Genomic DNA, 14,218 nt, shown 5'->3' with positions numbered 1-14,218 from the left:
CAGTTCCATCACGAACCCCAGTCTGAAAAATTCTGACGTAATGTAATATATAATGCACTTCATGTTGTTGATAAGAAAAAAATTATATATTTTCTTTCTCTCTATTTTTATATCAATATGGTACAAGATCATTGTACTCGCATCAATTTGATAAACGAGTTAGGTCAAAAATAATCTAAAAGTAATCCAAAAGTAGTCTGATTATATTACCTTGAATATGTAATGTAATGGATGGTAGCCTACTAACTACAATTTTTGTCATGAATCAGTAACTGATCCACCCAGTCCTTATGGCTGAATGGAAACTAAATGGATGAGTGCACACATACCTGCATGCTTATGTGATTACAACCGATGGAAGGCAGATTTGCACAGGAAGTTAAGGAAAAGCATTATTAGTTTTCATTTTCCTTAGACTGGACTGTTAAAAATGTGTATTCAAGTCATAAGAGTAAGACGGTATGAATCGATCTGAGTTTAATGGTTAATCTTTAAATATTTATTCTGTTGATTACATACAGTGGGGGGTCAAAAATTGTTGTTAATGTGTAATGAAAAGGGTCTTAAATGGAAAAAGATTATATAGTTTTACTGGCATAAGGATCTAGTTCTAAACTCCCCTTGTAGTTGAACAGCAGATGTGGGCCTATAGAACATATTAATTAGCTGTCATGTTTTGAGACAAATTAGTGAAGAGAGATAGACATGTGATGGCTGGATGATGGAGGAAGTGGAGCAGATGGAAACTCACTGATGAAGGACATCAAGATGGCAAACAGGAAATAGATAAATATGTGCAGCATCTCATGGGTATATATTATACTTAAGTTGGTGGATATGCAGTCCTAGTGGTTGAAGTCTGGGCTGGTAACTTGAAATGTCAAAATTGTGCTCTTGAACAAGACATTTAACCCCCATTCAACCCCAGAGCGACTGTCTCAATAATAATTCATTGTTGCATTCTCAGTGAACACATGTTGTTAACTGGACAGTGTGGCTGCAATGTGTTGGTCGAGCATTTGTTGGTCGAGCATTTGTGTCACTTTGGCTAAAAGTGTAAGCTAAATGACAAATTAGTATGTTAAAATGCATTAATGATCTTAGAGAAGAAAAATACCCCATTTTGCTCCAGCAGCAGATAAGCCAAAGCATCATACAATAATAAAAGCAGCTGAATTGCTACAGCTGGCAAGCACTTTGGCAGCAAACATCTCGCGGTGACAACACCCATGTGTTTGTGTGTTGATTCCATTCATAACTGCCAAGGATTATCATCAGACCTTGAGCAGATTTCTGGGGGGCAGTGGTGGGTTTTTTTTTTTGTTGTTTTTTACAGCTGTTTTTACAGAGCGACAGTCTTTAAAAAAAAACAAAAAAAACATTTAAAGTGAATGTGAAATGCAACCCATTTTGCCACATTAATGTGATGTATTTTAAAGTAAAACTGGATGTTCAAAGGGGAAAAAAAGGCTGGTTAGGACTTGTTTGGATTGTGAAAAGTAGGCATTACATACCAGAATGGAGCCATAATGAATGCAAGGTTGCTATGGGTTAAAATGATCCAACACAATCCCATTTATTTTCTCCATAAATGAATTGATTTTTTACAAGAATGGTTAAATACAGACCTATTGTAAGCTACAAGGTTGTTAATCAATGATCTATGTTTTTGTTGAAGCCATCAGCGTGGATTATTGTAACTTTTTTTTATTATTATTATAATTAACAGTGAAATTCCTGGTTAAAATCTACATTACCTATGATTCAGCAGCAAAATCTCCTCTAATCATAATACTCCATGGGATTTTAGTTCTTTTCCTTATTAAAGCCATCTTGTACCTTTGTCTTTTTGGACAATTTTGGACCACTTTTTTTTGTTTCAAATCAAAGTTTGTTGTGATTCACCTCATAGCTGGTTTGGTTCATGGCATTTAAAGGTGTAGTATGTAATATTGGCAGTCATAATTCAAAATGTTGGAGAGGGTTGTTTCCCCCCGCCCCATCCTTGCCAGATTGAGGACACGCAACAGGAATGAATGCAATTGACAATGGAAAGCGACTAGCCTTACACTGAAAGTTGATTAGCTAATTTGCAACATTTGTAATATTTTTATTGCAGAGGCTTTTTAGGACAGATAGAATCCGCGATCCCTGACCCAGTTCGTTTTCTGGCTTCCATGGCTGCAATACGCTGTATTTTCCACCAACTGGGAATCTGTGGTGTCGAAATATTATTGGTTAAATTGGCAGTGAGCTGGATCACACATACCAAAACAAAAACAGACATTCCGACACGGAATGCACATTTCAAAGTAGAATAATTGAGTGTCCTAAATCTCGGCAAATATATTATTAGTTTTATGCTTTTTTACAACAAATAAAAATTACATACAGCACTTTTAACCAACAAATACTTTTTAAAACTGCTTATGGAAAAAATACTGCCAGAATAAAGGCAATTGAAAAAGTCGGCAGGAACTGTTGAACTCTATATGATATTTTATTAACAATGTTCGGGACGAGCACGTTCACATAATCTACCCAATCAGAGCCAGAGGAGGCTTATATAAAGAGCCGAATTACCTCCGTTCCACAACGCTGTTTCCAGCATCCCTCCTCCACCCCAACTCCTCACTCTCGATTATTCCTATCCCAGCCAGGGATTGGGGGGAGAGTGCTCTGGGTTCGGGCCAAATTCCAAGCTCAGAGCCCTCTTCTCGGACAGCACGCCAAATACACACATTGTATACTATATTAAATTATATGTAAGTGTGAACTCATGTGCACATGGTCTTAGTGACATCACTAGAAAAATACTTTCAGACGAAAAGCAAGTTGGTTGGATTTTTCTCTCTCTTTAGAATAATGTTAAACGGGGTCAATTCTCATTTCATGTTGACTTTAAATATGTAATTTTAGGTTAAACAAAGCTTTTCAAAACGTATTCCATATAATCACTCTGACCTACCTTAATTCTACAATAAATGCTACAGTCATGACTCTTCGAGACATTACTAGGATGTTTTTATTCAGATTTAAACAAATATTTCTGACACATTCTTGAGCCTCCATCTTGCCTCAATTTTAAAGCATCACAAATAAACCAAGACGTTTTTGAGTCATAGGAGCTGCTATTTTTGAACGTCTAAAATCATCTCAGTCGGACTTGGTGGCAAATCTGCAAGTGGTATGGTCTGAAACCATTACATAAGAGAGAGGAACAGAGCAAAGACAAAAAAGTAAGGCCACACGATAGATTGCACACTATAAAATACACCAACAATTGACCCTCTCCGCAAATGGATCTTTTGTTCCACTCTCCCTGGAGCACTTTTCTTTGAATATAATCCAAGTCTTTTGGCAAGAAAGAAATGATTACACATAATAACAGCCTAAGACGAACATCATTGGCACTGACGGCTCTCCATGGTGATACGTTTCACGTGGCTCTCCACCTTTTTTCATGTTCCCCACGTCTCTCGGCTTTCCAGCACATGCTAAAGGTTCTTTAGAGATAAAACAGGAAAAAAAAGCTTGACATTTTCTCAAAGAATCTCATATACTTACAAACATCATTATACACATTTTACACAGGGCAGTATGGACCAAGTCTAGCCAAATTGTTTGTTCCAAATGTGTCGCTGATGAATCCTTGTAGTTCGCTGTAAACGAATTTGAGAAATTAAAAAGAGCACAAATTGAGATTTCATCAATATATATTTTTTTTCTTTGAACAAAAGAAACATTTACATACAATTATTTGGTAATGATCAAGGCAGTGAGCAATTTTGTACTGATGTGCGCGGGGGATAGCGAATAGTGATGTTTTTATAATGGTTACTTTATATCTCTAGGTAAATATACAGAGAGAGTTCATCAATGGGTCACATGATCGCCCGGCTGCAATTTACAGCATGTCCTCAATCATCTGTCCATCATAATATGAGAGAACATAGTGGGCTACTTTTCTCCTGGCAAGAGAAGAAGATTATAGAAGTTCTCTGTGTTCCCTGTCAGCTTCTCAACAACGCTGGTGGTTCCTCCCTTTCTCTTGGATGGGGGCAGTGGTATTTAGTCTTTTTGAAGCTCCTTTTAGGGATTTGTTGTTTTTTGTTTCGACTGGTTTTTAAAGATGGCGTGTGATACACACATACACACACACTAAGAGAGAGAGAGAAAGATCAATGTCAGTTTAGAGAAGTTCTTTGATTGAGGTCAGAAGAATCCTTCAGATGCTTCCTGGTGTTGTAGAGTCAGGTTGTGTTTACAGAACCTGATTGACCAGTGCAAAGGCCAGTGTCAGTGTGGCGGCAGAAACACTGATTGAAGTCACAGATGAATGTCTGGCTCTGTTGTTGTCAGCCTGGTGAGAGCCCACCGAGTCAATGGATCCCTCCATATTGGGGTTCACCACATTCTGTAGAAATATTACAAGCTTTTTTTGGTTATATGCTTTGTTCAAGTATTCAGATTACGGGTAATTCCTGTTCCTTTATGTACTCAGTAACGTTTAAAAAATTCATTGGTTTGTGCTGTAATTTAAGAGGTATTTCTATAAAAGCATAGAGGAGACATTCAGAAATATGCAGGTATTTAAACTTTATTTATTTTAACTTCATTATTTATACAGTGACAATGACTTGCTGTTGTTGTTTTTCCTGAATGAATTCACATCCTGCAGCATGATGCCATTAAAGTTATGCCTTATTTAGTTAAAGAGATATTACAAGACTAGAAGCTGGAAAGTGCAACCAAATTGCCAAGAAATGTTAATTGAGAGAAAGAAAAAAGGAATATATGCAATACATTTCCATTTTTTCATGTTAGAAGTGCAGCATCATGACAAAATGAAAGAAAATGAAATTATGGTCACTTAGTTATGATTGTGATAAAAATAATATGATTTCCATTTAAAAATAAATAAATGTCCATTTGATAATTTACCCAAAATACGTAGGTAGAACAAAGTAGGAACAACAAAATGATGTTATGATTTATTACATTTCTTATTTCTTACCTCGTCAGCACAATCAAAACTGTTAGAAGGAGAACATTTCTGCTCACTGTCCTGTGAAAATAGAAATAATTAATATTCTTAGAATTGCATCCATTACCTCAATACAGCACTGGTCAATGATGATTGTGTCTGGCTGCCCAACATCCATCAACCCATCATGAACCAACATAATTACCCAAGACATACTCTAAGCTGTAGTGGAACGGTGTAATAGGGATGTTAAAGTAAATTGTGTCATTTTTGGATGTTACAATACTTCTATCCTGGCTTAATAGAGAGAGACTGTGAGTAAGCTATTTGATTCCCCTGAAAAGTAAACACTGTGGCGCTGTGAAATCATAATGTTTGAGCATCTCAACAAGCTCAATATAACAACACCGTCTCAACCAATAACGCGAGTTACAGGTGGGACTATCTGTTTGGTTGACCAATGACAGATGGGGGTGAAGACATTTCAAACGTTCCCTTTAAATATTCAGAAATCAGTTGATTGTGAAGATGGAAATTATGTGACCAATCTTGTTAGAAGGATTCACTTTGTAAGTGTCACTTCTGTGCGAAATGTCACTCATATCAAGGTGTTTTTAGCAGGTGGGTTTTTTACATGCCATGAGGCAGAATAAATGCATTGGATATTGGAAACAGTCGTGCACTTAACATGTTCAAGAACTTCTCAGCTAGTTAGTTCGTTAACTACAAGACAATCATAAACGTAACATCTCCTGTCTTTGTGAGAAAAAACAACAACTGCAAACCCATAATTAAGCTTAATGGAAAAATCGCAAAATGGTTTGCTTGATTGATTCTTTGAATTGCTTTTCCCACAAGAAACAAGCCGTTTTTAGAGCTTGAGAAAGAAAGAAAGAAAGAAAGAAAGAAAGAAAGAAAGAAAGAAAGAAAGAAAGAAAGAAAGAAAGAAAGAAAGAAAGAGCATGAAATCAATGAATAAAGTTACTTTTTAAGATAAAACACTGACTTCAGAGGATTAACAACACTGTTGAAAAAAAGCAAACAAACAGAAACCCAAGCAGAACTTTAATAGGCGTGGTGAGATTAATAAGCAAGATTAATAACTGATAGTTTCAGTGCCCTATTTAACACCACAGTCAAATCCCAGGCTACATCGAGAAATGGATTAATCTCAGAAAACATGAATTTCCTTTTGTGCCCATCTGTAAACATTCCATGGCGAATTCACTTAACATCTGGAGCCATTTTGCGGCCACTATTTCTTTCGCAAAACCTGCATAATATTCAACCACCACCTGTAATCCAGTGTATCCAGGCACTTGTGCTCTTGATCTACTCTTGTGTAACAATATAAGCAACAACATGCCGTTAAACTCACGTCATGTGCTTTTGGTCTTTTGTATACAGCAGTATCTTGTTCCCAAAGGAGGCTGGGTATTTTGTCATATAGAATCTCAAACAATTCCAGTACTCTGTCAACTAATTTATTTATCTGTTCGGATAGAAAGCAGCTCTTTTGTTTCTGCATCTGCACAATTTGATGACGTTTCTTTCTTCAGTGTAGATAATCATGTTTTTTCAAATGCTTTTCTATATACTGACAATTGGTCCTGTTCATGCATGACCTCTAAACACAAAAAAATACAGTTCAATTTATGGAAAGCCTGTATTTATGAAGGCACCTATTGTCATTCTATTCAGCACAAACATGCATACTTTCTATGCAACTATACCAATTCTCTTTTTCTAAATAAAAAGTTGCCAAGGTTGGAATAGCATTTGAAAAGAGATTCTGACAGAACAAGTATTAAGTAAATCGATCTTGAAACAGTAAATCTGTTGTCTGCAAAACGTTTTATGCCTTACAATATCCACCCTAAAATATCCAAATTGGACTTTGTGTTCATCACAAACTAATATCATGATATAAAATGCAAATTCAACCATTATGGAAATGGATGTGTGTTTTCCCCTTGTTTTTACGAAAAGCTGGAGTTTTTCAATGAGAGACACAAATAATCACAGTCTTGACATTCTTGAGTACAGTTGCATATTCAATCAACACATTCCATACTCGCACATTTTTTACTAAAAGCACAAGTTCAACATACTTGTGAACGCGCCAAGTAATCGAGCAGATATGAGCACCAATGTCAGATACCACTTTTCACAGATTGACTGTGGCCTCCTATGACAATTGCCAGAGACATAAATTAAAAGAGTTATTTCCTGTGTGACTACATGATATTTCTGTCTGTGGAGTTTTCATAATTTGTTTCAGCATGGATGAGAGAGTACAGTCATTTTCTTCAGTACCCAGGGGCTTATAACTGAATCCTCAGGACTTAGGACAGAACTGCAAGGCACGATATGATGGAAGTGGTCACACAAAGCCATATCTCTATAATGCAGCCCCTTTCAAACTTGGATTAGCTGACAAATAAGTGTTTTGATGACATCACTCATTTGCATAGGGTTACATAGCTTCCTGTATGCAAGCGAAATCATATTAACATCCTTTAGATCAATGCGACAATCAACATAACATCTAGAGAAGAGAGAAGGGTAAAATGGGATATGGACATGACATGGGCCAGATTCAAACCTTAATCTTACATCCTAGCATCAAGGCTCAATATTTCATGAGCATGTGCATTATGCCATGGCAGACAACTTTCTCAAGGAATTACAGACCTCGTTGGTGTGGACAGCCATGCCGAATGGGACTGCATGAGCTGACAAATGCTCTTAGTTTATGAATTATTCACCTACATATTGAATTATACAAAATTGTTTTACCTTCCACTAGACACTCTGCATATATTCAGGTAAAACAGGGAAAAAGTGGAATTCTGCTTTATAATGATTGTATAGTTGGTGTCCCCAATCTTTGGCCTATATATTTAAGCAGGGTTTAATGGAATTTCTGTGTTTTGATTTTGTACATACACAAAGCAGGTTTTAGCACTAATCTTGACATTCAGAGGAATTTTAATGTCAGTATGTGACACTCACAGGACTATCCTAATTGAATGGAGGCTTTTTTTTCCCCTGCATGGGCATAAATACAAGCACTACTGCCCATTACGCTGACTAAAAATGCAAAAAGCAAAGGCTGAGGGAAGCAAAAGCAAACTGCGTGATTTCTATACTACTAGCATAAGGCTGTGTGTCCACCAAAGCATTTTTCCTATGGCCAGTGTATTTTTTCAATGAAGCACTGAACGTCTATTCTATGCTGAGGGCTGCATGTCACTTTTTCCCAGCCGTCCAATCAAAGTGAAGGAGGGGGGTACAAATACCACACCGACCAATTGTCACATCCTGCTTGTACAACGACAACAGATGACAACAAGCACAACAATGGAACAAAAATCATTAAACAAGAGCCAGAGCAAGTACTTTACATGTCAACATTTTTATATTCAGAAACAAACAATCTACAAAATCAGATACTAGTAACACTTCAGTGGATATTCCGTATCATGATAACCACAGACCCTCAACTGAAAAAAATAAACCGCTGTGCCGTAGAAGAGCTCTCAAGCGCCCCCAGCTAAGCGTTTTCAGAAGAGCTAGCTAAAAACACTTTGGTGGACACATGGCCTAAGCATAATAATAACAACAACACATTAGCCAACTAGCCCAATGACCAATTAAACTAGCTCAAATGCCGAAACTCAAACTATGCTACTGACATACCTAAAATACATATTGAAATACATAAAATACTTCATAATCACTAAAAATCACTGTACTCTTCACATTACCTTAAGACTGACAGCTGGTGAACAAAATCTTTTGGTGTAGGTGATACTCCTTTATTTTTTAGCTATTTGAAAATAAACTATTTACAATTTTAAGATCTTGTTCTGATGCTACTTTCTCTTTGGTCCATGTCATATAGTACATCTTTACACCAGTGCCCCTCACAAAAATATAATCTAGCATGGTTGTATCATTGGTAGACCCTAAATTGGGTAGAGTAAATACAGTTTTAAAAGTATCCCAATTCCGTGGTAAAACCGTAGACTTGGGAACTTTATAACCAAAATTGGCAATAATAATAATTTCCTGAACACTCCCGCTGTCTGTAATTGGCTAGACAATCAGATAGCCCCGCCCCAAACCCACACCATTGGTTGAGCTGTTGCTGTGCTAGGCTGGTCGGGATTCTCAAACAAACAAAACCAGTGTTGAAAACACCTCAGCACAACAGTTTACAGTTTTGTAGTGAAATAAACCTACAAATAGCTTATAAGTATTTTAGAATCAAAAACTGCACACAACCTTTAACCCTTGTGCTGCATTAGATTTTTTACGCCGTTGAGTGCATTAATGGACAAAAATGGCCACATATTAAACATTGCCTAAAATATTATATATTATTATTATTTTCCACTTTTACCAAGTTAAATCTTTTAACCAGCATCAGTCCTCATCATAACTACCAAATATTTATTTAATTTCAGGATTTTAACCCTTTAAATACCAGTTTTGGTGGCGATACCATCAATTTGTATAAGAGGAAAAAACACAAAAATTTAATTATTTTCCATACACTAAATGGAAAGAGAAAACTTTAGCTTTGGATTATCACAGTCTTGAATATGTCAAAGATTAGGGGCAACATTATTTCTGGTGCATTTAAAGATTTTGTGTTATGTCAGATTTTTAAAAAAAAATCCCTCTTAGCGCGTTAAGGGACAAAAATGGCCACATATTAAACATTGCCTAAAATATTATATATTATTATTATTTTCCACTTTTACTGAGTTAAATCTTTTAACCAGCATCAGTCCTCATCATAACTACCAAATATTTATTTAATTTCAGGATTTTAACCCTTTAAATACCAGTTTTGGTGGCGATACCATCAATTTGTATAAGAGGAAAAAACACAAAAATGTAATTATTTTCCATACACTAAATGCAAAGAGAAAACTTTAGCTTTGGATTATCACAGTCTTGAATATGTCAAAGATTAGCGGCAACATTATTTCTGGTGCATTTAAAGATTTTGTGTTATGTCAGATTTAAAAAAAAAAATCCCTCTTAGTGCGTTAAGGGACAAAAATGGCCACATATTAAACATTACCTAAAATATTATATATTATTTTCCACTTTTACTGAGTTAAATCTTTTAACCAGCATCAGTCCTCATCATAACTACCAAATATTTATTTAATTTCAGGATTTTAACCCTTTAAATACCAGTTTTGGTGGCGATACCATCAATTTGTATAAGAGGAAAAAACACAAAAATGCAATTATTTTCCATATACTAAATGCAAAGTGAAAACCTTGACTTTGGATTATCATAGTCTTGAATATGTCAAAGATTAGCAGCAACATTATTTTTGGTGCATTTTTATTTTTTTGTGATATGTAAGATTTTGGAAAAAAATCACACATAGCGCGTTAAGGACAAATTTGGTCCTATTTGAACCCATTCAAATATCCATTTTTGAACCCACTGTCATAATATCATAAAATCATAATTTCTATTCAAATACCCTGTCATTACCAAGCCTTGGGGTAAAATATTTACTTTTTACTGTTTTCCACCAGTTGGTACCATAATTTGTCATATAATTGACATACTGCAAACATCTGTAGTACTGCAAACATTTTCCTGATTTCTACTAGGTGATTATAACCTGTGCCTGTCTCTCTCTCACCACACATCAAAATTTGCTATAGAAAGAAAGAAAAACTACAAGATCACCATGAACATGAATTTTTATTTTTTCTATAAACAATTTAATTCTATAAATATAAAATTAGTGAGGCCAGCAGGGGGTGCTCTCCTTGTGCTCTGTGTGGGTCCTAACTAGGGTTGGGTATCGTTTGGGTTTTATCCGATTCCATTACCTACTCGGTATTTTTTAAACGGTTCCGGTGCTTAAACGGTTCTTAAATCGGTACTTAAGAAAATGAAACCGCACACACTTTATCAAAAAATAATACCCTTTAATTTACAGGGCCAAACTGGACACAATATTAACTTAAATCTTTAAACAATATACTGTAAATACAAGTAACATATGGTAATAATAAAACCAATATAAAATAAAAATTCATATTTACATAATATCAAATGAAACAATATTGTATCAAACAATGTAATACTACTGGAGATTAATAGAGATTACTAGCAGGCAGAGCTGCCAACTCTCACGCATTGACCGTGAGACTCACGCAAATGACCCTTTTCACACAGAAAAATCGCGGACAAAGAGGACACTGACAGACAAGACAGAGAAGGTTACTTTTGATATGGAACAAATCCACAGCTGTCAGATTCTGTCAATATTTTTACGAGATTCACACAATAAATAACGTTTTGGCTCTTTGAAATGTGACAGATCGCTGTAGCGCGTCAGTTTAAACGGCACGTGATACAGCAGCCTACAAATCCACTGCTTCTAAGCTACGCAGCGTTGAGTGAACCTATGAAAGAGAACATCTCTGGTTACCAGAGATGCTCACAAGTCTCTGAGCTAGAGTCCAAGTCAAGTCTCAAGTCTCTGAGCTAGAGTCCAAGTCAAGTCTCAAGTCTCTGAGCTAAAGTCCAAGTCAAGTCTCAAGTCTTTGAGCTAGAGTCCAAGTCAAGTCTCAAGTCTCTTGTGGTTATAAGTGTTGCATCACGTACAGCGACCCATCCAGGTTGCTTAGAACACTGCATAACTTTATATAAGGAATTCGAAGCATGTAATATGTTAGGTTACACTTTATTTCGATAGTCCACTTTAGACATTCTACTAACCATGTACATTTTCAACTACATGTCAACTAACTCTCATTAGAGTATTAGTAGACTGTCAGGTTATGATGTGGGTTCGGGTTTGGAGAACAAGTTGACTTGTAGTTGCCAAGTTACTTATAGTCAGTAGAATATCTGTTGGGGAACCAACAAAATAAGATATTATAATACATAATTAGCAGATATTAAGCCTACTAATACTCTAATGAGAGTTAGTTGACATGCAGCTGCAAAGTTACTTATAGTTAGTCGAATGTATAAAGTGGACTATCAAAATAAAGTGGTACCATATGTTATTATGACTCCTTTATCTATTAGCATACAGTATCAGCTTTGATTTTGGTATATAAGCAGTGTAAACAGGCTATTGCAACATGACAAAAACACCAAGAATGCTTTACTTTTAGGACCTAGTTAATTTCTTTATTTTGCCTTGTAGCTTGAACATTCCAAGACATAAGACCAAATATAGAAAATGATATAACTCACAACACTAAAATTGACACACTCCTATTTAGTGCAAAATATCAGTGTAGCTAAATGCAAATAAACTATTGCGTCCAAATGAAATTAACACTACAGTGCACTTCCAAAACATTCAAATGCTCAAAATCTTTAGTGTAAATGTGAAGCAACTGACCAACTTATGGCATGTAACGTTAACTTGTTAAGAACAAAATGTTTAGAAATAAAAAAATCCAAAGGGTGAGATCAGACTGGTTAACCTTCTCTTCTCTTAACACACTCACTAGGTATGGGCCACAAAACATTTCTGGCTTCTTCTGGCTGCACTGCCTATGCAACTAATCATAGCTTAACGTTATACTGTAAGTCAACACATCCCAGACTCTCAAACCAGTGTAACGTTATAACTAAATGAAACTGTAACGTTACATAAACAACAATAATCCTGTAACCTGTTTGTAGACAACGGGCAGCCAGCGGCACGTAAATGATTAACATTACGTTAATCGACCACCACAAGTTTGGCAATTAAACAATCGCTCATTCATATTTCATAAGGAAGACAATCGGAGTTAACCTCCCGTAACGTTAGGTAGCTAAAGCAATAAGCAAGCTAACGGTAGATGGTCAATGCTGAGCTAAACATGTTTACTCACCTATCAGGGTGCGTTTTCAGACGCCTGATAAAATTAGATGTAGTTGAGCCAGAATCTTTTATCGTGATACTGCATAATTTGCATTGAGCGCTTCTTTTGAGCGCGTCTTGTTTGAAGTTTTTGAACCTAAAGCTAACGATGAATGGCACAGCAGCGGCCGGTGCAGTCGAACTTTTTGTTTGTTATCCTCTCATGGTCGCGCGCGCGCTGCCAGCAATAGGCCACGTAGTACGTGGTTACGTAGGCAGGTTATAGGTAACGGAGGGAGGGGGGTAACAGCGAGCTCATCAGACGTTTCCTAAAAATAAACATTGTTCACGAGTCCCGCAGCTCGAGTCCGAGTCGAGTCTGAAGTCTTTCGAGGACGAGTCTCAAGTCGAGTCTGAAGTCACTGTGTGTGGGACTTAAGTCGCACTCGAGTCCGAGTCTCAAACTCGAGTCCCCATCTCTGCTGGTTACTGGTGTAACATATCTCTCAATAGGGAACGGGACGCTGCCAAGCTCCTTGCGCTGCCGACCAGCTTCCTTTTTCGGCAGAGAAATCTGAGGAGCAGATGGCGCGCGCGCGACAACATAATATGACGACGTAAGTGCGTCGAGGCGGCGCCCGCGCCATCAGCCAATGAATTGGCTTGATTCTATATGGGATTCAGACTATCGGCACACCCAGAGGGCGTTCTGACGCGTAATTTTACACGTGAAATGCAGCCAAACCTAGCGAGAAAGAGCGCGCATGCGAGACAGAAGAAACTGTGCTCCAAACTGTGTAGCACACGCACGGCGGAGAGAGAGAGAGCGAGAGAGCGAGAGAGCGAGAGACCTTGTGTGTGTGTGTGTGTGTGTGTGTGTGTGTGTGTGTGTGCCTAATGAAGTTAGGCACCGAAATCAGGCACCGAAATTTTCGTTCTTATTCGGTCTGGTTACTACCGTTTACGTCGGAACCGGTTCCCTATTGGCACCGAGTTTCGGTACCCAACCCTAGTCCTAACATAGTGGGACACTATACTGTCAAAGAGCACTGTCCTTCGGATGAGACGTTAAACCGAGGTCCTGACTCTCTGTGGTCACAAAAAATCCCAGGATGTCTTTCGGAGTAGGGGTGTAACCCCGGCATCCTGGCCAAATTTGCAGTATGGCTGCCGTCGCATCATCCAGGTGGAGCTGCACATTGGTGGTGGTTGAGGAGATTCGCCCTTCTATGTAAAGCGCTTTGAGTGCCTAGAAAAGCTCTATATAAAATGTAATGAATTATTATTATTATTATTAAAACATATCAAAACTTCAAAACAAAATCATTCTTCAGCTCATTTGCAGGAGCTGCAGAATTGCAATGCATACTCCTTA

The 14,218-nt window shown here is 37.1% G+C and overlaps 1 protein-coding gene across 1 annotated transcript in view; it reads right to left on the bottom strand.

Moving 5' to 3' along the window:
- Window positions 1–3,007: 3,007 nt before the first annotated feature.
- gfra2b (GDNF family receptor alpha 2b) overlaps window positions 3,008–14,218 on the bottom strand; it is a 113,639-nt gene continuing 102,428 nt past the window's right edge. The window contains exons 8-9 of the mRNA XM_056253247.1: window positions 5,018–5,068; window positions 3,008–4,417 (exon numbers count right to left, since the gene is read on the bottom strand). Of these exons, the coding sequence (XP_056109222.1) occupies window positions 4,265–4,417; window positions 5,018–5,068 (204 nt within the window). The 3' untranslated portion in view covers window positions 3,008–4,264. The remainder of the gene's footprint in view (window positions 4,418–5,017; window positions 5,069–14,218) is intronic.

The sequence above is a fragment of the Rhinichthys klamathensis genome, unplaced genomic scaffold, assembly GCF_029890125.1.
Source record: "Rhinichthys klamathensis goyatoka isolate OS25496 unplaced genomic scaffold, OSU_Roscu_1.1 h1tg000104l_1, whole genome shotgun sequence".
NCBI classification, from domain to species: domain Eukaryota; kingdom Metazoa; phylum Chordata; class Actinopteri; order Cypriniformes; family Leuciscidae; genus Rhinichthys; species Rhinichthys klamathensis.
This window is presented reverse-complemented; position numbering and strand designations above follow the sequence as displayed.